Here is a 25494-nt window from a genome sequence, read left to right as displayed (position 1 = left end):
GACCCGCCTCTGTTGAGGCAGCGGACCACCACTTCGCTGTCGAGGACCAGACGAAGGTGTTGTTTCTTGGGAAGAGCGAGACGTTTCAGGGTTAAAAGAACTGCCATGGCCTCTAGCACATTGATGTGAAAATGGCGGAACAAGGGAGTCCAAAGACCTTGAACTTTCTTGAGCTGAGAATAGCCGCCCCAACCTGATAGGGATGCGTCTGTGTGAATGATTAATTCCGGAGGCGGAAATCGAAGGGGAACTGACTTTGACAGACTGTTTGCTCTTGTCCAAGGAAGAAGTCTTTCCCGTAGAATGGGAGGAAGGCGGACTTTCCTGTCCCGGAGCTTCCGGTTCGCCCTCGAACGCCAGACACGATTGATATCTTTCAATTTTGCCTTCAGAAGAAGATCCGTCACTGAGGCAAACTGAAGGGACCCCAGAATCTTCTCTTGGAGTCGTCTGGAACTTACTTTGTCTTTGAGAAAGCGTTTGGTGTTCCTTGCAATCTCTAACCTCTTGGGTCTGGGAAGACACAGAGTATGAGATATAAGATCCCATTGCAGGCCGAGCCATTGGAACTTCGATTTTGGAAGAAGACGGGACTTCTTGAAGTTGATCTGGAAGCCTAGAGATTGAAGATAATGGATGACTTTGTGAGTGGCTTTTAGGCAATTTTGGGAGGTGTCTGACCAAATGAGCCAGTCGTCCAGATAGGCTACTACTTGAATCCCTTGATTCCTGAGTTCCTGAACAGCGACTTCTGCTAGCTTTGTGAAGATCCTTGGGGCAATGTTGAGCCCGAAAGGCATCACCTTGAAGGAGTAACTTTTGTCCCCTAAGCGAAAGCCTAGGTACGGACGGAAGTGTCTCGCTATCGGGACGTGATAGTAGGCGTCTGTAAGATCGATAGAGGTGGTGACGGCCCCACGGGGAAGTAAGGTCCGCACCTGCGAGACGGTAAGCATTCGAAACTTGTCGCATTGAATGGACAAGTTGAGAAGGGATAGATCTAGAATCACTCTTCTCTTGTCTGAATCCTTCTTCGGGACACTGAACAGCCGACCTTGAAACTTCAGATGTTTCGTTTCTTGTATGGCGTTCTTTTGTAAAAGATCCTGGACAAATTCGACCAGGTCCGGAGTGGAATGTTGACGAAATTTGTTCGGAGGAGGAGGTCCTTGAATCCAACTCCACCCTAGTCCCTTGGAGATGATACTGAACGCCCAGGGACTGAACCTCCATTTGTTGCGGAAGGCATAGAGCCTCCCCCCTACCTGCTGTACCTCAGTATTGGTTTGAGGAGTTGCCTCCACGTCCGCCTCGGAAGTTCTTTCCTCTGCGAAAGGCTCTTCCCCTGCCTTTGTTCTGGTTAGAGCCACGGTGGTAGCCTCTACCTCTACCATAACTCTGGGAAGAGCTATGAGCCTCGTAGGACTGGTTAAAGGCAGGGGAAGTGGCGGAGGCACCAGAAAGCTGGCTCTTAGGTAGCAGAACGGTGACATAGTCATCCGAAGGAGCCCGAGAGGTGGAAGGCTGTGCAGGGGCAACAGAAGATGGAGGAAGAGGCAGCCGGAAGTTGGATGAAGCACTCTGTTGTTGCCTGAACTGGGTGGAGGTATATGGTCTAAGCTTCTTCCTACCCCGGGCTTGATAATTTGCGGGGTCATACTTGCGTTTAGGGGTCAAACCCCAACGGGCTTTAAGGCTCTGATTAACCCTAGTGACCTCCGCCAAGACTTCCTCTACGAGATCCTCGGGGAAGAGATTTGAACCCCAACAGGAGGACCGGATGAGTTTATTAGGTTCATGCCTAATCGTCGCCTCAGCTAGAACATGCTTGCGACATCTGCGTTTAGCAGTAGCGAAGTCATACAAGTCATAATACAAAGACTGTAACGTAGCCTTGTTGAGAGACTTAAAAATACTCTCCGTATCGTAAGTCAAGGCTATCGACTCCGTGGATGTGGCCAGGTTTAGAGTACGGCCCACACGTAGGCGGGAATCATATTCCTGTTTAATGAGGGATTCCGGGAGACGGGGAAGCTTCTCACTAAACAAGACTGAGGCACAGTCTGCTGCAAGCTTGCCGGAGGTAAAGGTGGTATGGACGTTGTCCCAACACTCAATACCTGAGGGAAGAAGGAGGGAGATTGGATCCACCTCTCGGATGGGAGGCAAGGGCTTCTCCTCCAGAGCATATTGAAAGGCAAGCTCTGCCACCTTATTGACGCATGGAGTCAAGGTGGTCTTGTCCATTAAGAACATCGTAAAGGAGCTTTTATAAGGCGTCAGCATGGTGTTAGTGCAGCCGATGTCATTCAAAAATCTGGCCCAAACAGATTGGGCTTGCTCCTTCGGGAAGATGACCGTCTCTTTGGGGACCTTGTCTAATCGGACTAAAGCTTCCTCGGTAAGTCTGGCATAACCATGAAATGGAAATGCCAGACCCGGAGGAAAGAATTCAAAGTCCTCTAGAGGACGAGTGCCAAGGCCCTCCAGAGTCAACATTCCGTCTGAGAACGGGGAATGAAGAGCCATCCGCCAGGGGTTGTTCTTGGCAAACGGCGGGAGCTTAGAGGCATCCGGTATGAGAGAGCTTTGGACTCTCTCCGGAGCTCCTTGCTCTAAAGCCCCAATTCTCTGACCGAAGTTAGAGAACATCGTGTCCATCCTCGACTGCATCTCCGAAACCAACTTTGCCTGCATCTCCGACACGATGCGAAGCATAGCTGATTCGGAAAGGCCCGGGCTAGCAGCAGGAGGGGCGGAAGGAACTCCCGGGTCGTGAGACTTAGAGGAGGAACCAGAGGTCTTTGAAGACGGGTTCGTACCATGTTTAGAGCCATGAGAAGTCTTGTGAGGCTTGCGAGCTTTGGGTAAGGTCCTTGAAGTAGACTTATCCTTAGGGGGAACCGGGTATGAACGTTGAGACGAATCACGGTCCCCAGAAAATCCAAGAAAGGAAGAGCGATCAGAAGAAGAAGAAAGAGCGGGGCTGAGGATAGGAATCTCAGCGCCGGACACACCTGCCTCACTTACCACCCTACCTGTATCCGGCTCGTCTAGCAACATTGGTTCGACGTCCAGGTTCATGGAGGCAACATTGTCCTCCAGACCTCCGGGGGCGTCCGATGGATCTTGCTCTGGGTCGATGAGACCCGTTATAGTGGCATCAATGTGGGCAATGATGGGAGCTGCCACATGCCTAGCCACAGCAGCTGAAGACTTGGCGTTGGGGTAAACCATGGTGCAGTAGTCCTCAGATAGGACGTACGGCCGCTTAGACTTTACATTCCGGGCAAACCCACCAACCCACACCTTCAGTGTGGCCCGAGCCGCAGACTTTTGCTCCGGGGATGCCTGAAATAATAGTGGGAATTATAAAAGGGAGACTCCCAATGGTCCTTCAAGACCATAGATATCTTACTAATAGTAAATAAAATAAGAAGGCAATATAGCCAACGGGACTCACCGAGTCAGATCCAAGGGTAGTGATGAGGTCGAAGCAAATCACACAGTTATCCGGGTGCCATACCACAACGTCTTCCAGTTGAACCCCACAAGGGGCGTGAGATCGGCAGACGGAGTGGCCACAAGGCTGGTGCAGAACAGCTGCACAGGCCGGCGTCAGACAATGCACCATCTGTAAAAAGAATAGTATATGAGAAACTGTAATTCTCTTAAGTAGGGGCGGGTCTGGAGGACCCGGGCCTAACATAGGTCTAACACAAGATTAGAGCTTAACTGTACTATTCTTTAAGTGGCCTAACATAGGTCTAACACAAGAATAGAGCTTAACTGTACTATTCTTTTAAGTAGGGGCGGGTCCGGAGGACCCGGGCCTAACATAGGTCTAACACAAGATTAGAGCTTAACTGTACTAGTCTTTAAGTAGGGGCGGGTCCGGAGGACCCGGGCCTAACATAGGTCTAACACAAGATTAGAGCTTAACTGTACTTTTTTTTTTTTTTTTTTAAATTTAAAAAATTTTTTTTTTTTTTTTTTTTTTTTAAATAGGGGCGGGTCCGGAGGACCCGGGCCTAACATAGGTCTAACGCAAGGTTAGAGCTTAACTGTAATAGTCTTACATAGGGGCGGGACCGGAGGTCCCGGGCCTAAACATAAGTCTAACTTGAAACTAAAGTATAGCCATCCATTCCGGTCAAGCCGGGAGCATAAAAAAGGATGCAATAACAAGGAATTAAGACACATAGTGTCTGATTTCCCGGGGTGGGGTAGACCCCGGGCCGGGAAATAAAGGTATATTCAATACCAATTCCTTTAGGGACTCCGGGGTAGTGATCTGTCATATATAATCATCATAGGAAATGTTATAAAATAATAGGGGGGCGGAACTGTAACTAAGAACTGCCAATCGAACCCGGAGGGTTTCGTATAACATAAGCCAGAATGAAAAGTGAATATAAAATAGGGTACACCGGGATCCAACTCTGTAGACCGGTGGCCAACCAGACTAGACAGAGACTAAACCGCCGGGCCACCCGGAGGACAAAGTCCATAAACACTTAACTACCCCCTCTAAAAGGAGGGAAGGCAACGGTCCCTTAGTGGAGGGGGGAGAAGCCTAGCCTCCCACCTAGCTAGAGGGGGAGCGTGGGGGAGGATCACGTGATACGAGGCAGCAGGGCTACCAACTGACGATCCCCAACCAGACAGATCAAACGGAGTAATGGCACAAATATTCATTATAATAATAATAATAGCGTTAAATATATGAATAAACACATAGAAAATTTTTGGGCAAGGCATGCAACATAAATAATTAAATCACAAAAGACACACCTGATGGCTAAAATAACATTGCCGCCTTAGCACGGTCGGCAGCCATAGCGATACGTAAATGATATCGGCCCAAAAATTGAACCACGAGGATTCTAAACGCTAAATAATGAATATTCACAATAACAAATAATATTTGATAATAAAAATAATACACATAGTAACACCGCAAGTGAAAATTAAAAGCTCTCAAAAACAGGAGTACCAACTGTAGTGAAATCAAGCAAGATCGGTATGAACGAAGAGAATAACTCCTATAATATAAATATTAAACGATCTAGGTTGCTCAAAACACAGTAAAATCCAGCTTGGTACTTAACTTAGACGGTGTCTCCTGGGAAACCGACGAAGAAGCCATAATTCACTAGAAAATATCCAAAATCGAGAGCACCAGAAAAATGCGGGTTACTTTGATCGTTGTGCTAAAAGGAGTTGGGTTCTGAGCGGATGCATTGTAGTAGTACCGAGTGAGGTTGAACGGCTCTCCTCTATTGGGGTTCTCTGTCGTGGATTAATCTAAATAGTGCGGGACCTCTGGAATATACGCCCAATTTTATACCGACACCAATAGGTGAGCGAGCTAGTTAACCTAGCACTCCTTTACATTTTTTCTCTGGTATATTTAGCAGTAAATTACCTAAGAATAAGTGCTAAATGGAGCTTATTCACTGGGCGGCACAGGTTCGAGCCCAGAAATGGAGTTGTTATTAGAACAACATGCTAAGAAAAATGAGTTGAAGTCTTGATACTATATATTTAGTTTTTTTTTTTTAATGATAAGTACAGTACTGTATACTGTATAGTTCAATATTAGTGAATAAAAGAGCTATCAGATAATTAGAAGTTTTATATAAAATCTTTATTATTAATATAATAGTCTAAAAGTGAATTGGAGAACTGACACACGCATATGGGTCCATAGATTGGCTGACCAGTAGATGGCATTCTTCTGACAGAAAAAAAGACTATTGAACCCATGAACATTGGCATCACAATATTTGGCTTATGCTGTATGTGATCATGGGAGTTTTAATGAAAAATGTAGTTTGACAAAAGTGTTCCTGCTTTCGTAGAGTCTGGGGTTCTTGCAAGAGGTTTTGCAACCTAATCTTTCCATTACTGACATCTACAAAAGAGGGAAGAGGCCTATTTGTTGTATATTTTGCTTCTGTCCTTGGTTCTATGGCTACAACTTTGTTATCTGCTAGTGCAGGGGGAACTTGTACTTCAACAAATTTGCCAGGTCAAATAGCATTAGTTTTGGGTGATGCACATACTATATAAGCCTGTCCCCTTCTTACAGCAAGATGCTGTGTGGTTTGTTCGTGGAGCCAAATCGGACAGATTCCTGGTTGCGTATTGTGATCAGGCATTATACTGGTTGCACACCTATATCATTCACATCTCTGAAGGGAGTACCAGCTAAACATCTACAGCAAGGTCTGCAACCACCAAGGCTTCCAGTACAAGTGGCAATTCATTTTTGGTGAGGTTTGTCTCTCCGATAACTTCAAGAGAGGTGATGCCATCAGCCTAGAGAGTCATCCGAGTTGTTTTCTTCAGACGGGCCCCCAAATATTTGACTACTGTTGCTTTTATCATGTTGTCTCTGCACTGGTGTCCAATATATGCGTAAATAACAAGAGTAAAAACACTGGTCACAAGAAGAACTGTGGAACAGCTGTGTGGCGTACCCAGTTCAAGATTCAATGGGTGTTCCACCAATGCTCAAGACATATCTGTTTTAAAGGACAAAAGGTTTGTATAAGTGTAAGAACAAACAAGAAAATGTACTTTACCTCCATATCCCCCAGTGAAAAACGTTGGGGAGTCACAAGCCTAGTAATAGTTTCCTCCAGATCTCTCCTTCCAAGATAATCATCACCATCAAAATCTGCAATGTTAATTTATGATAGTTGTAAAATATTGTGAAAACTCAATCAGAACTTCATAAATCTAGTTTGTAAAGATAATTAGGTTTCCAAACAATCTACATTTCACCATGAACCTTAATAGCTGAACACCCGTAAGAACATTATTTCACAGCCAAACTTCTAATAGTTCAAGAAAAATTTTCTATATGTCAAAAATATTTCATGATTATGTATATTCTGCAGATGGATACATGAACTGATTTAATTAGCGGTAGGACTTTATTTTGATTCTAAAATACACTGTGTACAGTACAGTATACTATACTATGAAAAATTTTAAATTGTTCAGTGATTGCTCGCTATGTGATGTGGTCACTCACATAATTTTTAGATGTACATAGTCCATAGGAACTACTGGTTCACTAGTCATACTTTTGTCATTACTTTGTTTTTTGCAACAGAACTGCCACTCCAAATTTGGTTGGGAGCGGGAGCTCTGTGAATTTAATCAATCTGTTTTCTGAATCAGAAGATTTCAATTTACCGTATTGTTTGAAATTCTATGGAGGGTAAGTCTCCTGCGTACATTTAGGAATGGAACAATGGGCTTTTTACAGTTTCACTTACGGTTCAAGGGGGTTAATACAATTCATTCTCCTTTACATAGAATTACAAGACTATGGAAGTTGGGAATAAAACTTTAAATTTCATAGTGAGATTACGTCCAGTTTCAGCTGATTAAGCTTAATTCCCACTTTAGGCTGATTAAGCTCAAGGTCCATTTAGTGCTGATTAAGGGTCTCAGTTCATGTGAAGCTAAGCTACAGCATTGTGACATTTTCAAAGATATGTATTTATAGCTTTTTACTAATGAATATTACTGAATAATACATTACAAGTCTTTCAATCATATTTTGATATAAATCAATTTAAAATCTGTTACATAGATATAAATTTTCACAAAACCCCAAATACAATTTAACATTATACCTCTATCATTCCAGGGAATATATATCACTGGACCTTTAATTAAAGCAAACCATGTTAGCTTGAAATAGGATGAACTAAGAAAAGACATTAGGCATATTTTCCATGACTTATTCACAGAAAATCCTGAACCTGGGGTTACCCGGCCCATATAATGATGACAAAACATTTCCTTTCAATCACCGAGCTAAAATAATCTAAGATATGCTTATTCAGACAACTATAAAAAAAAAAAAGACATCATTATCCAGCTTTATATCTTGATTATACAGTATATGTATGTTGGTACACTCTTTAACAGATGAGCAACCACAGGTCTTCACGCACGAAAAGGGACTGTGGTAAAGTGAGTAGCATCATCTGCATAAGCCAAACCACATATGCACATACTGTATAGTATAAAAAAGTAAATGAGAATGAACACCACCTTAAGGACCAACAAAATAGTTCTTGGATCTTTACTTTTTATATTATACCTAATATTACAATTACATATTACATACCATATTTTGTACATTAGGGTAAGTTCAATAATCTTCCCTTATCAAATGAAAGTGGTCAACATTTTTACCCAAAATGTAAGGCTAAAAACAATGGTTTATATGTAGGAAAAATAAAATTTCTTTTAAGAATATTTTATGTACTTATGGACAGCAATAATAATAGCACAGTAGTTACCGTAGTTACTTGTGAAAAAGAAAACTTACCAAAAATTCGAAAAGCATAATCAGCTTTTACAGATTTCGGTGCTGCTTCGCTGAAAACCGACATCATGTCAAGAAAATCCTCGAATGTACAGTCTCCATCCTGTGGGAGTATACAATACTTTACTGGAGAAAAATTGTGATTACTTAATACTGTATATGCTTTTATCTTACACTTAATGAATAGAAAGGTCTGGCTAACCAAGCAAACGGTTGCTTCAACAGAGTTGTTCTTGGTAAGAAAGGTTTCGTTTTCCTGTGCAATGGAAAGGTCTGTAGTAGTTGGAAATTCATAGTCAAAGTTTTAACTTTTTGGAGATCTTTGGTTTCTAACATATCTTTTCTGACACTTATTATTGTTACTATTAATACTAGCTGTACTACAACCCTGGTTGGAAAAGAAGAATGCAATAAGCCTCAGGGTTCCAACAGTGAAAAATAGCCCAGTTAGGAAAGGAAACAAGGAAATAAATAAGCTATATGAGGTGGTGAAAAATTAAGATAAATTATTTTAAGAACAGTAACAACATTAAAACAGATCTTTCATAGATACACTATAAAAAGATACAGTACTTATGTCAGCCTGTTCAACATAAAAATATTTGCTGCAAATTGTAAAATAATGTAACAATCTTCATTTAAATGAAAAATAACACCCAGGACAATGTCAAAGATAATTCTCTCCTTTACCTTGGTCGAAGAGAAAATCAAGCACATTCGTTCACTAAAAGGGTTAGCTCTCAATTCTGGCAATGTAAGCAGCTTATCCATCGGAAGTTTAACATTCCTGTTGTGACCGACTTTTTCCGGTGCCAGATACTTGAACCTCTTATGAGCGCTGAAAAGTAAAAATAACTCTATCAAATATATTGTAGTAACGGGGGATTTTGAGGAGGGAGAAGTCTAATTGGAAAGGGATCTCTGGTAGTGGTATCACTCGCCCCAGTTTTAATACTGACACCCTTTAGGGGTGAGCGAGCTGGATATATTCCAAGCATTCCATGCAACTTTTTTCTCTGGTATATTTAGCAGTATTTATACCTTTGAAATGGTGCTTTAAGGAGCATTTCACTGGGCGACACAGATTCCTCGCCCAGAAATAGATTTTTCCTTCCTCAAAATGCCTTTTTTTGGGCTTGAGCCATGTCGTCCTGATGGAAGCTCCTCTAGGCAGCCTCTAATTGGGATATTTTCTGCGTGTGATATACCAGAGAATTTTACTTTTAGAGGTATCACAGGGTTCTAACCCCTACAGCAAATATCCCAAGAGATATCGTGTATATAACAGGGACGTGTTTAAAACAACCATGGCTATCCTTCCCCGAATAGAGTCAACCACATTCTATATTTAGGCCATAAAAAACTACAGTATTCTTATATATAACAATGCAATTTAGAATGAAAAGATTAACTGAATATCACACTTGAAAGGATGATAATTAAAATACACTAAGGGGTTACAGACACTCCTTGTGGAGGGTGAATTATGAAGATCCTCAACTTACAAACACTCGGAGATACAAACCCTAATCCAACTGAAATCATAGACCTCGGATATTGTATCAAAAGTTCACAATGAAATACTTTAATAAAATGTTAAATAATTTAATGCAGTAAGCAAGATAGCATCTGCAATACGCAATGACTCTATTGGTTGACTTTTGCAGCTGAAAAATTGTAGGATGTGAGACGGGTGAAACCTACCCTAGGTCTAACTTTATCAAAAATCAACTTATAAATATTTGACTTTCAAACAGCTTCTTAGAACCTATCAAGTAAGTTGAGGACTTTCTGTATATAGTATTTACAGCCAAAGTCCAGGTCTTTGAATGGTGCAATTAAGGACTACTACAGGTATTGTATAAGAAAATATTAGACAAAGGAGAGATGAGTAATGAGTCATGGAATAGGTAGAAATAACATGATGAGAATTTCAACTAAATACAGTAGCTGGTCGCAGGTCTAGAGATAAGAGGATGGATTGAGTTCATCATGGAGGGCGGTGAACTTGTGGAAAAGAAAATTCTGAACGATCTCCATGGAAGTGGAAAATAAGGCAAGCTTATTAACCCTTATACCCCCAGGCTATTTGGAACTTTCCAACCCTTAACCCCCAGGCATTTTTTTTTTTCAAGCACATTTTGCAATATATATTTTTTAAATTGCTCTAACAGCTTTAATTTTCGTCATAGAGAGGTCAGGTTGGTCTCATTCTTTTGGAAAATGCCTGAAGTTTCCCATGAAGTTATCAAAAATAGGCAAAAAAAAATGTAAATAGCAGTTTTTTGCAAGGACGTACCAGTACGTCCAAGGGGGGTAAAGGGATGAGTTTTGTGAAACGTACCAGTACATCCATTGGGGGTAAAAGGATTAAGAATCAACACCATAAATGAGGGATGAATAGCGAGTTAAAGTAGGAATTGGTAAAAAAAGCTAACAAGAAATGTGGATGTTATGTTATGTTCAAAGGTAGGGAATAAATATGATATGCGAATTAATTAACAATTTATAACAAAAAATGTTATTTTCATTAGTAAAATAAATTTTTTAATATACTTACCCGGTGATCATATAGCTGTCAGCTCTGCTGCCCGACAGAAAAACCTAAGGACAAAATACGCCAGCGATCGCTATACAGGTGGGGGTGTACATCAACAGCGCCATCTGTCGAGCAGGTACTCAAGTACTCCATGTCAACACAGAACCAATTTTCTCCTCGGCCCACTGGGTCTCTATTGGGGAGGAAGGGAGGGTCCTTTAATATATGATCACCGGGTAAGTATATTCAAAAATTTATTTTACTAATGAAAATAACATTTTTCAATATTAAACTTAGCCGGTGATCATATAGCTGATTCACACCCAGGGGGGTGGGTAGAGACCAGCATTATATGTTAACATTAAGAGCTAAGTATTTTGTATTTCATTTTAGCAGTTATTCAAAATAACAAACATAAAATTAATAAGTACCCGGTAAGGAAGTCGACTTGAACAATTACTCTGCCTTTTTAAGAACGTCTTCCTTACTGAGCCTCGCGATCCTCATAGGATGCTGAGCGACTCCTAGGAGCTGAAGTATGAAGGGTTGCAACCCATACTAAAGGACCTCATCAAAACCTCTAATCTAGGCGCTTCTCAAGAAAAGAATTTGACCACCCGCCAAATCAACCAGGATGCGAAAGGCTTCTTAGCCTTCCGGACAACCCAAAAAACAACAATAAAAAACATTTCAAGAGAAATATTAAAAAGGTTATGGGATTAGGGGAATGTAGTGGTTGAGCCCTCACCCACTACTGCACTCGCTGCTACGAATGGTCCCAGGGTGTAGCAGTTCTCGTAAAGAGACTGGACATCTTTAAGGTAAAATGATGCGAACACTGACTTGCTTCTCCAATAGGTTGCATCCATTACACTCTGCAGAGATCTGTTTTGTTTGAAGGCTACTGAAGTTGCGACAGCTCTAACTTCATGTGTCCTTACCTTCAGCAAAGCATGGTCCTCCTCATTCAGATGGGAATGAGCTTCTCGAATCAAAAGTCTGATATAATAAGAAACTGCATTCTTCGACATAGGTAAAGGAGGTTTCTTAATAGCGCACCATAAAGCTTCTGACTGTCCTCGTAATGGTTTAGTACGTCTCAAATAGTACTTAAGAGCTCTTACAGGGCATAGTACTCTTTCTTGTTCATTTCCAACCAAATTAGAAAGGCTTGGAATATCGAACGATTTGGGCCAAGGACGAGAAGGAAGTTCGTTTTTGGCTAAAAAACCAAGCTGTAAGGAACATGTAGCCGTTTCAGATGTAAATCCAATGTTCCTGCTGAAGGCGTGTATCTCACTGACTCTTTTAGCTGTTGCTAAGCAGACGAGGAAAAGGGTCTTCAAAGTGAGATCTTTAAAAGAGGCTGATTGAAGTGGTTCGAACCTTTCTGACATAAGGAATCTTAGTACCACGTCTAAGTTCCAACCTGGTGTGGCCAACCGACGCTCCTTCGAGGTCTCAAAAGACTTAAGGAGGTCCTGTAGATCTTTGTTGTTGGAAAGATCTAAGCCTCTGTGACGGAAGACTGCTGCCAACATGCTTCTGTAACCCTTGATCGTGGGAGCTGAAAGAGATCTTTCCTTCCTTAGGTATAAAAGGAAGTCAGCTATCTGAGTTACAGAGGTACTGGTTGAGGATACTGATACCGACTTGCACCAGCTTCGGAAGGCTTCCCACTTCGACTGGTAGACTTTAAGAGTGGATGTCCTCCTTGCTCTAGCAATCGCTCTGGCTGCCTCCTTCGAAAAGCCTCTAGCTCTCGAGAGTCTTTCGATAGTCTGAAGGCAGTCAGACGAAGAGCGTGGAGGCTTGGGTGTACCTTCTTTACATGCGGCTGACGCAGAAGGTCCACTCTTAGAGGAAGTGTTCTGGGAACGTCTACTAGCCATTGCAGTACCTCGGTGAACCATTCTCTCGCGGGCCAGAGGGGAGCAACCAACGTCAACCTTGTCCCTTCGTGAGAGGCGAACTTCTGCAGTACTCTGTTGACAATCTTGAACGGGGGGAATGCATAAAGGTCTAGATGGGACCAATCCAGAAGAAAGGCATCTATGTGAACTGCTGCTGGGTCCGGAATCGGTGAGCAATAAATTGGGAGCCTCTTGGTCATCGAGGTTGCAAACAGATCTATGGTAGGCTGACCCCACAAGGCCCATAGTCTCTTGCATACATTCTTGTGAAGGGTCCACTCTGTTGGGATGATTTGACCCTTCCGGCTGAGGCGGTCTGCCATGACATTCATGTTGCCTTGAATGAACCTCGTTACTAGCGATATGTTTCGATCTCTTGACCAGGTGAGGAGGTCCCTTGCGATCTCGTACAACGTCATCGAATGAGTCCCTCCTTGCTTGGAGATGTACGCCAAGGCTGTGGTGTTGTCGGAGTTCACCTCCACCACCTTGCCTAGAAGGAGGGACTTGAAGCTTCTCAAGGCCAGATGAACTGCCAGTAACTCCTTGCAGTTGATGTGCAACGTTCTTTGATCCGCATTCCACGTGCCTGAGCATTCCCGACCGTCCAATGTCGCACCCCAGCCCGTGTCCGATGCGTCCGAGAAGAGAATGTGGTTGGGGGTCTGAACAGCCAGTGGCAGACCCTCCCTGAGGAGAATGTTGTCCTTCCACCAAGTCAGTGAAGACTTCATCTTCTCGGAAATAGGAATCGAGACCGCTTCTAGCGTCTTGTCCTTTCTCCAGTGAACAGCTAGGTGAAATTGAAGGGGTCGGAGGTGGAGTCTCCCTAACGCGATGAACTGGTCCAGTGATGAAAGCGTCCCTATCAGACTCATCCACTGTCTGACTGAACATCGGTCCTTCTTCAGCATGTTCTGGATGCATTCTTGGGCTTGACTGATTCTGGGGGCCGACGGAAAAGCCCGAAAAGCTTGACTCTGAATCTCCATTCCTAGGTACACTATAGTTTGGGATGGGACGAGTTGGGACTTTTCCATATTGACCAGGAGACCCAATTCCTTGGTCAGATCCAGAGTCCACTTTAGATTCTCCAGACAGCGACGACTTGACGAAGCTCTTAGAAGCCAGTCGTCCAAATAGAGGGAGGTTCTGATGTCTGCTAAATGCAGGAATTTGGCAATATTCCTCATCAGTTTCGTAAAAGCAAGAGGTGCCGTGCTTAGGCCAAAGCACAGGGCTTGAAACTGGTATACAACCTTCCCGAAAACGAACCTTAGAAAAGGTTGGGAATCTGGGTGGATGGGGACGTGAAAATAAGCGTCCTTTAGGTCTAACGAGACCATCCAGTCTTCCATCCTGACCGATGCTAGAACCGACTTTGTCGTCTCCATGGTGAACGTCTGCTTTGTGACAAAGACATTCAGAGCACTGACGTCTAGCACCGGCCTCCACCCTCCTGTCTTCTTCGCCACTAAGAAGAGACGGTTGTAGAAGCCCGGGGATTGATGGTCCCGGACTTTGACTACCGCTCCCTTTTGTAGTAAGAGAGACACCTCTTGCTGCAAAGCTAGTCTCTTGTCCTCCTCTCTACCTGGGAGAGAGGTCGATGGGAGTTGTTGCTAGAGGGGGCTTGCGCAAGAATGGAATCTTGTACCCCTCTCTGAGTAACTTCACAGACTGTGCGTCTGCGCCCCTGTTCTCCCAGGCCTGCCAGTAGTTCTTGAGCCTGGCTCCCACTGCTGTCTGAAGAAGGTGGCAGTCAGACTCTGCCTCTAGAGGACTTGGAACCCTTCTTCTTGCTCCCACGTTGAACTTCGGCACGAGCACCTCCTCTGCTGGAGGCTCTGCCACGAAAGGGAGGAATGAACCATGACGCTGGAGTGTCCATCCTGGGTCTAGGCACGGAGGGCAAAGGGGTGGCTTTGCGTGCGGATGACGCAACCAGGTCATGAGTGTCTTTCTGGATCAAGGAGGCGGCAATCTCCTTGATCAACTCCTCAGGGAAGAGGCACTTCGAGAGAGGAGCAAACATAAGTTCCGACTTTTGACATGGGGTGACTCCAGCTGACAAGAAGGAGCAAAGGTGATCCCGCTTCTTGAGGACCCCGGACACGAAAGAAGCCGCAAGCTCACTAGAACCATCCCGTATGGCTTTGTCCATGCAGGACATAATGAGCATGGAAGTTTCCTTGTCAGAAGGGGAGGTCTTCCTGCTCAACGCTCCCAAACACCAGTCCAAGAAGTTAAAGACTTCGAATGCTCGAAATACTCCTTTCATTAGATGGTCCATATCCGAAGGAGTCCAACAAATCTTGGAGCGTCTCATGGCCAGCCTGCGGGGAGAGTCTACCAGACTTGAGAAGTCGCCCTGGGCAGAGGCAGGAACCCCCAAGCCGAGAACTTCTCCCGTGGCATACCAGACGCTAGATCTGGAAGCAAGCTTGGCCGGGGGAAACATGAAGGCTGTCTTCCCAAGCTGCTTTTTGGACTGCAACCAATCTCCCAGTACTCTTAAAGCTCTCTTGGACGAGCGAGCGAGTACGAGCTTCGTAAAGGCAGGTGCGGATGACTGCATGCCTAAAGCGAACTCAGAGGGAGGCGAGCGTGGTGCTGCAGACACAAACTGATCAGGATATAAATCCTTGAACAGCGCAAGCACTTTCCTAAAGTCTAAGGAGGGAGGCGTGGTCTTGGGTTCGTCGATGTCCGTGTGTTGGTCGTCAAGATGTGCAGCTTCGTCATCATCAGAGAGTCCATCGTCTGAATGTTGAGGAGGAAGCGGCAAAGGAGTAGGTAAAAGCTGGTCGGCTGAGTCCGGCAGCACGGGTGCATGCGTGGCTGCACTGGACCCCACGTCATGGAAACGTTGGTCAGTCTGTGAACTGGCAACAACCAAAGCTGTGTGGGGACGCAAGGCGTCTACTCCTGACTGCGGTCGAGTAGCGGAAACCACAGTGGGTTGCGGAGGTTGACGCACAGCGTCAAAACACGGCAACTTAACTCCACCCTCCTGTTGTTGTGGTAACACGCGAACGTCAACGGAGGGTTCCGTGCGTCGGTGAACGTCAACATGCGTCTGGCAGGGTCGACTGCGCATGGGTGGAGGAACTCTCACAGCTGGAGTGCGGGAGCAGGCAGCCTCAGCGTCTACTGGGCGCACAACCGTGGTTGGTTGTAGGCTAACGGGTGCAGCGTCAACCTTCTCCGCACGATACTCCTGCATGAAAGAAGCTAACTGAGTCTGCATAGACTGTAGCAAAGACCACTTAGGGTCTACAGCAGCAGGTGCGGCAACAGACGGTGTTACTGCCTGTTGCGGTACCACTTTGCCTCTCTTAGGAGGTGTGCAGTCGTCGGAAGACTGCAGCGAGTCCGAACTGACCCAGTGGCTACACCTGGGCCGTTGGACTTGCGCGGAAGGGACCTTGCGTTTAAGAGGCCGTGAGACCTTGGTCCATCGTTTCTGGCGTGAAACCTCTTCCGCAGACGAGGAATGAACGGGCTCACTCGTCTTCTTGTGGGTGGGGCGATCTAGGAAAGAAACGTCCGAAACCACGGAGGGAACGTCTGTCCGCTGATTAAAGCCTGTCGAACCCTTTGGTCGTACGACATTGCTTCTCCCCTGGGCTTGGGAGCTTGCAAGAGGTCCCGGACTGGGAGGACGACAGGCACGAACAGACGCACCCTCATGCGTAACACTAACACTTTTCACTGCACCAACATTCACTTCACTTCCCACTGCACTTTTACCCTTCAACTCCCTGACGTCAGCCATGAGTTGGTTGCGGTCACTCGCCAATGACTCGACTCTCTCACCCAGAGCCTGGATGGCACGCATCATATCTGCCATCGAAGGTTGATGAGTGCTAGAAGGGGGGTCGGGAGCAACCACTACAGGGGAAGGAATAGGTTGTGGGGCATGGGGAGAGGAAAAATCAACTGAGCGAGACGAACTCCTCCTGACTCTATCTCTCTCTAGCCTACGTGAATATTTCAGGAATTCTTGAAAATCGAATTCCGAAAGCCCAACGCATTCCTCACATCGATCTTCCAATTGACAGGTTTTACCCCGACAATTGGAACAAATGGTGTGCGGATCGATAGAGGCCTTCGGAAGATGCCTTGAACAGTCCCTAGCACTACACTTCCTGTATTTGGGGACTTGAGAAGGGTCAGACATCTTGAATTAGTCAAAGGGGGGATTCGAAATCTATCCAAGTCGTCAACAAATAATCCAAAATTCAATAAAAGAATGCAAGGAAGTATTGAAGATAACCTCTGCACAGCGAAAGCTAATAACCAGAAATGAATACTTCACCAAATAACGTGAAAATCAATCCAGAAAGCAACAGCGTATTTAGTAGGTCTTGCCAGTGGCACGACAGAGAGAAAATTGATTCTGTGTTGACATGGAGTACTTGAGTACCTGCTCGACAGATGGCGCTGTTGATGTACACCCCCACCTGTATAGCGATCGCTGGCATATTTTGTCCTTAGGTTTTTCTGTCGGGCAGCAGAGCTGACAGCTATATGATCACCGGCTAAGTTTAATATTGAAAATTAAATAATAAAGAAAAAACTTACTAAAGAATCTCCTTTTTTGTGAAGTAGGTTAGTTCCTGGAAAAAAAATCTCTTTTAGTAAATCATGTATCAATAAGTGGCAGAGTTAAATACAAGTACTGTACACTTATTAACTATATTACAATATAATACAAACTGTACATCTAAAACAACAAAAAATCATCACTTGGAAAATAACTTGGAAATTATTCCATTATGTAATTTTTTTGCGAATTTAATGCGGCTATTTACTTGTTTTTCTTAAAAAATGATATTTTAATTATAAAATAAATTTTTGAATATACTTACCCGGTGAATATATAATAGCTGCAACTCTGTTGCGCGACAGACAAAAAACAGTAAAAACTCGCCAGCGATCGCTATACAGGTTGCGGGTGTGCCCACCAGCGCCAACTGTCGGCCAGATACCACTCTCTCGATGTAAACAAAGACTCAATTTCTTCTCATCCCACTGCGTCTCTATTGGGGAGGAAGGGAGGGTCGTTTAATTTATATATTCACCGGGTAAGTATATTCAAAAATTTATTTTACTGTATAATTAAAATATCATTTTTAAATATTCAACTTAGCCGGTGAATATATAATAGCTGATTCACACCCAGGGTGGTGGGTAGAGACCAGTTAAATATGTTTACATCGTATAAGCTAAGAGTTTTTTATTTCATTTTGACAGTTATCAATATAACAAAACCAAAATAAATAGGTACCTGGTAAGGAAGTCGACTTAGACGATTACTCTGCCTTGTAAGTACGTCTTCCTTACGGAGCCCCGCGATCCTCTTAGGATGCTGACAGACCCCCAGGAGCTGAAGTATCAACGGCTGCAACCCATACAACAGGACCTCATCAAACCCCTAATCTGGGCGCTCTCAAGAAATGACTTTGACCACCCGCCAAATCAACCAGGATGCGAAAGGCTTCTTAGCCTTCCGGACAACCCATAAAAACATTAAAACATTTCAAGAGACAGATTAAAAGGATATGGAATTAGGGAATTGTAGTGGTTGAGCCCTCACCCACTACTGCACTCGCTGCTACGAATGGTCCCAGTGTGTAGCAGTTCTCGTAAAGAGACTGGACATCTTTTAAGTAACATGACGCGAACACTGACTTGCTTCTCCAATAGGTTGCGTCCATGATACTTTGCAGAGATCTATTTTGCTTAAAGGCCACGGAAGTTGCTACAGCTCTAACCTCGTGCGTCTTAACCTTAAGCAAAGATCGGTCTTCCTCACTCAAGTGTGAATGAGCTTCTCGTATTAACAATCTGATAAAACATGACAAAGCATTCTTTGACATAGGCAAGGATGGTTTCTTAACCGAACACCATAACGCTTCAGATTGGCCTCGTAAAGGTTTAGTACGAGCTAAGTAGAACTTAAGAGCTCTAACAGGGCATAAGACTCTTTCTAGTTCATTGCCTACGATCTCCGATAAGCTGGGAATATCGAAAGATTTAGGCCAAGGACGAGAAGGTAGCTCATTTTTGGCTAGAAAACCAAGTTGCAGAGAACAAGTGGCTTTTTCTGACGAAAATCCGATGTTCTTGCTGAAGGCATGAATCTCACTGACTCTTTTAGCTGAGGCTAAGCATACCAGGAAAAGAGTCTTAAGAGTGAGATCTTTCAGGGAGGCTGATTGTAACGGCTCCAACCTGTCTGACATGAGGAATCTTAGGACCACATCTAAATTCCACCCAGGAGTAGCCAAACGACGCTCCTTAGTGGTCTCGAAAGACTTAAGGAGGTCTTGCAGATCTTTATTGTTGGAAAGATCTAAGCCTCTATGCCGGAAGACTGATGCCAACATGCTTCTGTAGCCCTTGATAGTGGGAGCTGAAAGGGATCGTCCTTTTCTCAGGTATAAGAGAAAATCAGCTATTTGGGCTACAGAGGTACTGGTCGAGGATACAGAAACTGACTTGCACCAGTCTCGGAAGACTTCCCACTTCGATTGGTAGACTCTAATGGTAGAAGCTCTCCTTGCTCTAACAATCGCACTGGCTGCCTCCTTTGAAAAGCCTCTAGCTCTCGAGAGTCTTTCGATAGTCTGAAGGCAGTCAGACGAAGAGCGTGGAGGCTTTGGTGTACCTTCTTTACGTGTGGCTGACGTAGAAGGTCTACTCTTAGAGGAAGACTTCTGGGAACGTCTACTAACCATCGAAGTACCTCGGTGAACCATTCTCTCGCGGGCCAGAGGGGAGCAACTAACGTCAACCTTGTCCCTTCGTGAGAGGCGAACTTCTGCAGTACCTTGTTGACAATCTTGAATGGTGGGAATGCGTAAAGATCCAGATGTGACCAATCTAGGAGGAAGGCATCTATATGTATTGCTGCTGGGTCCGGGACTGGAGAGCAATAGATTGGAAGCCTCTTGGTCAGCGAGGTTGCAAAGAGATCTATGGTGGGTTGACCCCAAGTCGCCCTAAGTCTCTTGCACACATCCTTGTGGAGGGTCCATTCGAATGGAATTACTTGACCTTTCCGACTGAGACAATCTGCTAGGACGTTCAAGTCGCCCTGGATGAACCTCGTTACTAGGGAGATGACTCGATCTTTTGACCAGATGAGCAGGTCCCTTGCGACCTCGTACAAAGTCAGTGAGTGGGTACCTCCCTGTTTGTAAATGTACGCCAAGGCCGTGGTGTTGTCCGAGTTTACCTCCACCACGTTGCCTCGAAGGAGATTCTCGAAGCTTATCAAGGCCAGATGAACCGCCAAAAGCTCCTTGCTGTTGATATGCATGCTCCTCTGACTCGAGTTCCACAGACCTGAGCATTCCCGACCGTCCAGCGTCGCGCCCCAGCCCAAGTCCGATGCGTCCGAGAAGAGAACGTGGTTGGGTATCTGAACTGCCAGGGGAAGACCCTCTCGTAGGCTGATATTGTCCTTCCACCAAGTCAGACAAGACTTTATCTTTTCGGAAATCGGGATCGAGACCGCCTCTAGCGTCTTGTCCTTTTTCCAGTGAAAAGCCAGATGGAATTGAAGAGGACGGAGGTGTAGCCTTCCTAGCGAGACAAATTGCTCCAGGGATGATAGCGTCCCTACCAGACTCATCCACAGCCTGACTGAGCAGCGTTCTTTCTTCAGCATCTTCTGGATCGAGAGCAGGGCTTGATCTATTCTGGGGGCCGACGGAAAAGCCCGAAAAACTTGACTGTGAATCTCCATCCCTAAATACAGAATAGTTTGGGATGGGACCAGCTGTGACTTTTCCAAATTTGACTAGGAGTCCCAATTCCTTGGCCAGATCTAGAGTCCAATTGAGATCCTTCAGACAGCGATGACTGGAAGAGGCTCTGAGAAGCCAGTCGTCCAAGTACAGGGAGGCTCTGATCTCTGATAGCTCGAAACTGGTACCCCACATTCCTGTCAACAAACCTCAGAAACGGTTGGGAATCCGGGTGTATAGGAATGTGGAAGTATGCCTCCTGAAGGTCGAGAGAGACCATCCAGTCGCCTTCCATAAATGCTGTCAAGACAGCCTGGTAGACTTCATCATGAAGTTTGTCTTGACAATGAACACATTGAGCGCACTTGCCTCTTACGTACTCCTGCAGTGAACATGGCTGCCAAATCATGGAGCCATCCCTGAGGGACTTGTCCCTGCAGAGAACGTGGCTGTCAGATCATTGGAGCCATCCCTGAAAGCCTTGTTTATGCATGACATAATTGTACAGCAAAACAACAAAGGCTCGAAAACAGCTGTGAAGTTGACCTGTAAAATCTTGGAGAGTCTCCTGGCCAGGCGCCAGGGAGAGTCTACGAGATTTGAGAAGTCTATCTGGGCAGAGGCAGGAACTCCCAAGCCGAGAACTTCTCTCGTGTCATATCAGACTCTCGCTCTATAAGCCAGTTTAAAAGAAGGGAAAGCAAAGGCTGTATCCCCCAAACTCCTCCTGGTGATAAACCAGTCGCCTAGCAAACGTAAAGCTCTCTAGGAGAGCGAGAGAGCACTAGCTTATAAAACAACGGCTTCGAAGTAGCTAGGCCTAGTGTAAGCTCTGACGTTTAGGCGAACGAGGAGCAGCAGTTACAAAAAGATCCGGACAAAGATCCTTAAAAATCAGCATGATTTAATTAAAGTCCATAGAGGGCTAAGCAGCTTTAGGCTCCTCTCCGTCTGACAGAGTCCTCAAGGGAATATCAGTAGGAGGGGGAACAGCAACTTCCTCATCTAAAGGAACCTTGTCCGATAATAGCTGAGTCTCAAGCAAGGGAGAGACCTACCGTGGTGGCAATGCTTTACAAGCAGAGTCCACACACACTGGTGCATTAGTAGCGGACCAGGACGCAACGTCATGTAACTGCTTGACAGTCTGTGAACTGTCAACAACAACAGGTGCGAGAGACCAGGACGCAACGTCATGTAACTGCTTGACAGCCTGTGAACTGTCAACAACAACAGGTGCGTGAGGACGCACAGCGTCCACTCGAGACTGCTTTGACCGCCTAGACTGAGCAGTCAAAACAACTCTAGAATGCGGAGGTTGACGCACAGCGTCAAAACAAGTCAACTCCGATTGTTAGCGAACGTCCTGAACGTCAACAGGAGCATCAGCAAGTGGCCTAACGTCCAAATGTGGCTGAAAATCCACACGAGACCGCATCGAGTGTGGTTCTAAACAACCTGACTGACGTGACTTAGCTACGCCAACGTCAACAGGACGCACAAAGGAACGTTAGGTTGGCTGAAAGCCAGGATCTCGATGAGATAAACGGCTAGGCTCAACAGACTAATCGGCAGAATAGTCTTCCATAAGGGAGGCAAGCTTATTCTGCATGTCTTGCCGTACAACCCATTTAGGATCAACGGAAATGGTTGCGGTAAGAGACGAGGGTAACGTCTGTGACCGCAACACTTTGCCAACAAAAAGACTCTCGGAGTCTGTGTTACATTTTTGTTAGGCGGCGAGCAGTTTTCCGATGACTGCATAGGGTCAGAGCTGTCCTAATGGCTGCAACCAGGACGCTGGACCTGTCCTGAAAGGACTGACTTTCGCTTAAGGGCCTCGAAACCTTGTTTCAGGTTTCTTATGCGAAAAGCCTTCGGATGACGAGGAGAAAATTGTCTCTCTCGCCTTATGGTAGGGGAGATCTTGGTAAGATACACCCGATACCATAGAGGGAAACGTCTGTTCGCTGATCAAGGCCTCTCGAACCCATAAGTCGTACGACATTACTTCTCCCCTGGGCTTGGGAGCTTGCAAGAGGTCCCGGACTAGGTGAACGACAGGCACGAACAGACGAACCCTCGGACGCAACACTGTAACACTTTGCGCAATATTACTTTATCACTACGATTTTCTGTTTTGCACTTATTTCACTGAAATCGAAACTTTTACTGATTTCTACCTGAAGCACGCAATTCTACCCTCATCAAAAGGTAGTAAATGCGAAATCAGTCGTATAATGCAAGCACATTAATACCAGCAAAAAACAGTAAACATCTTTTAAGATAAAAAAAAAATCAGTGGTTGGGGAAGAGAATAAACACTAGTTCATTCAAAACTACGTTTTCAATCTCTCACCGTACATTGCCTGGGGACGAGAATAAAACTAAAAACGTTTTATCCTTTCTCCCCGTACAGAGACTAGGGACGAGAGTAACTCGAGAACAACGTTACCCGCTTGAACGGAACGTTTTCTCTCCTCTCTCTCCCTCCGTCTCTATCTCTCTCTCTCTCTCTCTCTTGATTTCGCACCTAAGAGAAGAGCCCAATTACGTTTCGTCAAAAAAACATGTTATTTGACCAAAGGAAAAAACTGAAAGGTTTTTCAATTAAAAAGTTCCTTTAAAATAGAATTTAAAACATTTAAGCTTTGAAAGAAGAATGAATAAAACGTCAGAATCGATTTACTCTTTCTGCAAAGTGAAACCGTGATACTCTCTCTCTCTATCGTAACGATAGAGCGCAAACTGCGTAGCATAAATAAACTAAACGTTAGTTCATCTTTGAAAACAGTCCAAAGACTATTCAAAGAAAATCTTTCATAAAATATTTATTAAAAATATTCATTTAAAAAGTTTTAAATCATTAGCTCTTTAAAAGCTATTTACGATTGAAAGGGCTCAACGTTGTTTAACTTCGGTTTCCAAGTTAGGACCGCCTACTCTCAGGAAAGGTCGCATATAAACAAAACATTAAAATTTATTTTTTATGTTTATTATAAATGGAAAGTTAATCGAAGAGGCCTAATAAAGGCGGTGAGATATAAAATATATAGAGGAAAATCAATAATTAATTTATAACGTGATAAGATAATTACTAAAAGCCTAAACACACTTCCGTCTAAGGGAAGGGTCGGCCATTTAAAAGTCAAAGAAAGTCCATACTCTCTTTGTCACCAAAAATTAAATCTATCCAAAACGAGTTCAAGATTTAAGATGAAGATAAAACACCTGCACTGCGAAAGCTCAAACCAAAATGAAGTACTTCACCAAATATGTTGAGAAAACTCCAGGTTCTACAGCGAGTAAAAGTACATCTTGTCGACACGTCGACAGAGAAGAAATTGAGTCTTTGTTTACATCGAGAGAGTGGTATCTGGCCGACAGTTGGCGCTGGTGGCCACACCCGCAACCTGTATAGCGATCGCTGGCGAGTTTTTACTGTTTTTTGTCTGTCGAGCAACAGAGTTGCAGCTATTATATATTCACCAGCTAAGTTAAATATTTAAAACTTAATATTGCCTGACATAAATGAAACATTACAGCAAACAATAAAATTCCAAAAGCCTTTTTGTACTGTATCATGTTGTCATGACCCCGCCATGAAGCAACAGCATTAGCCTGGTACTTATATAATTTCAAATTCAATACCAAAAATATACTTTAATAGCAACATTACAGGTAAGAAATTATGGCAGCTTTTTTTAGAAAAAAAAAACTAGTTTGTGTCCAAAATGAGTATATAAGAAGGCAGAACCTGATATGTGGTCATTCTTTAGAGTTAAGCGGTCTTGCCTTGCTCAAGTGCAGACGCATCACGGTGCGCTCTCTCTGGCTTTCACACCCTGAGTTTTGTTCCTGATTAATTTCTTTGATGAAATCTGAAAATTGTTATTCTTTTGGAGAAACTCAAGTGAAAAATAAAACTACATCATGGTGGATAATGTCATTTTGTGCAGACCTTCGCAGGGAAAGGAAAAAAATGGACAGGATGTAAATTTTGTGAGAAGTACAGTACTACCACAAGAAGTGTGTCTATATAGATGCCAACATCAGCGATGAAAACTTAATAAAATTGAAATGGCTCTGCCCTGTAAGTGAAGACAAACCCAAAATAGCCAGGATGAACATGTCAAAAATGGAGAAAGAACTGCAGAAGAGAGATTGCAAGTTCAAAACTGATGATAAGTCTGCTGGAAACGTTCAGGAAATCATGCCACAAGTAATGTAACTCACAACAGATAAAATATATAAACTGAAGTTGAGCAAACCGGATGATCATAATGTACAGTGAATATTAGAAATTGCAAAGTTTTTGATTTGGAATTGAAGAGATTAGCAGAAAATACAGACCATGGATACTATGGGTGTTATAAATTGTGGCTATGTAAATATTCAATCTGTAGATAATAAAACTACAAATTCGAGAATTGATAAATGAGAAATGTTTGGACATATTACATTATTTGAAACATGGTTAAATGACTTCAATGTGGCTAAGATTACTAGAATGACCCTCATATACATGCTTTCTTTCATATTACAAGAGAGAGCAAGTTGGGGGGGGGAGTAAATAAGTAGGTAAGGATACGGTTCCAAGGATAGGTTGTGATGTTATGTTTGTTCATATTTTAATTACCAATACGTTCCATCCCAATCAACTACAGTACAAAGGCTCCTGGTACGTACAGTATGGCTACTGTGAAGGAAAAGAACACAGAAATAAAGTAGCAGGTAAAATCATAGAACAGAACAATAAACAGTTTGTAGAAAATAAGACACCTGTTAGTCTTATTTTGTGGAATTTTGAACAATTTTTATAATGATTTCTGGTGGAAATACATAGTTTTTGGATTATGATTGGTTGACAACCGTAACTAAAAAGCTATGGGTTTGCGTAAGGTATCGTAAACAATTATGTTAAAA

The 25494-nt window shown here is 43.9% G+C and overlaps 1 protein-coding gene across 1 annotated transcript in view; it reads right to left on the bottom strand.

Moving 5' to 3' along the window:
* LOC137641413 (calcium and integrin-binding protein 1-like) overlaps positions 1 to 25494 on the bottom strand; it is a 42107-nt gene that overhangs the window by 14830 nt on the left and 1783 nt on the right. Inside the window, exons 2-5 of the mRNA XM_068373945.1 lie at positions 17396 to 17430; positions 9047 to 9194; positions 8360 to 8459; positions 6591 to 6685 (exon numbers count right to left, since the gene is read on the bottom strand). Coding sequence (XP_068230046.1) covers positions 6591 to 6685; positions 8360 to 8459; positions 9047 to 9194; positions 17396 to 17430 — 378 coding nt within the window. The remainder of the gene's footprint in view (positions 1 to 6590; positions 6686 to 8359; positions 8460 to 9046; positions 9195 to 17395; positions 17431 to 25494) is intronic.

The sequence above is a fragment of the Palaemon carinicauda genome, chromosome 5 (assembly GCF_036898095.1).
Source record: "Palaemon carinicauda isolate YSFRI2023 chromosome 5, ASM3689809v2, whole genome shotgun sequence".
NCBI classification, from domain to species: Eukaryota; Metazoa; Arthropoda; class Malacostraca; order Decapoda; family Palaemonidae; genus Palaemon; species Palaemon carinicauda.
Note: the sequence above shows the minus strand (reverse complement) of the source record. Positions and strands in the feature narration are given on the sequence as shown.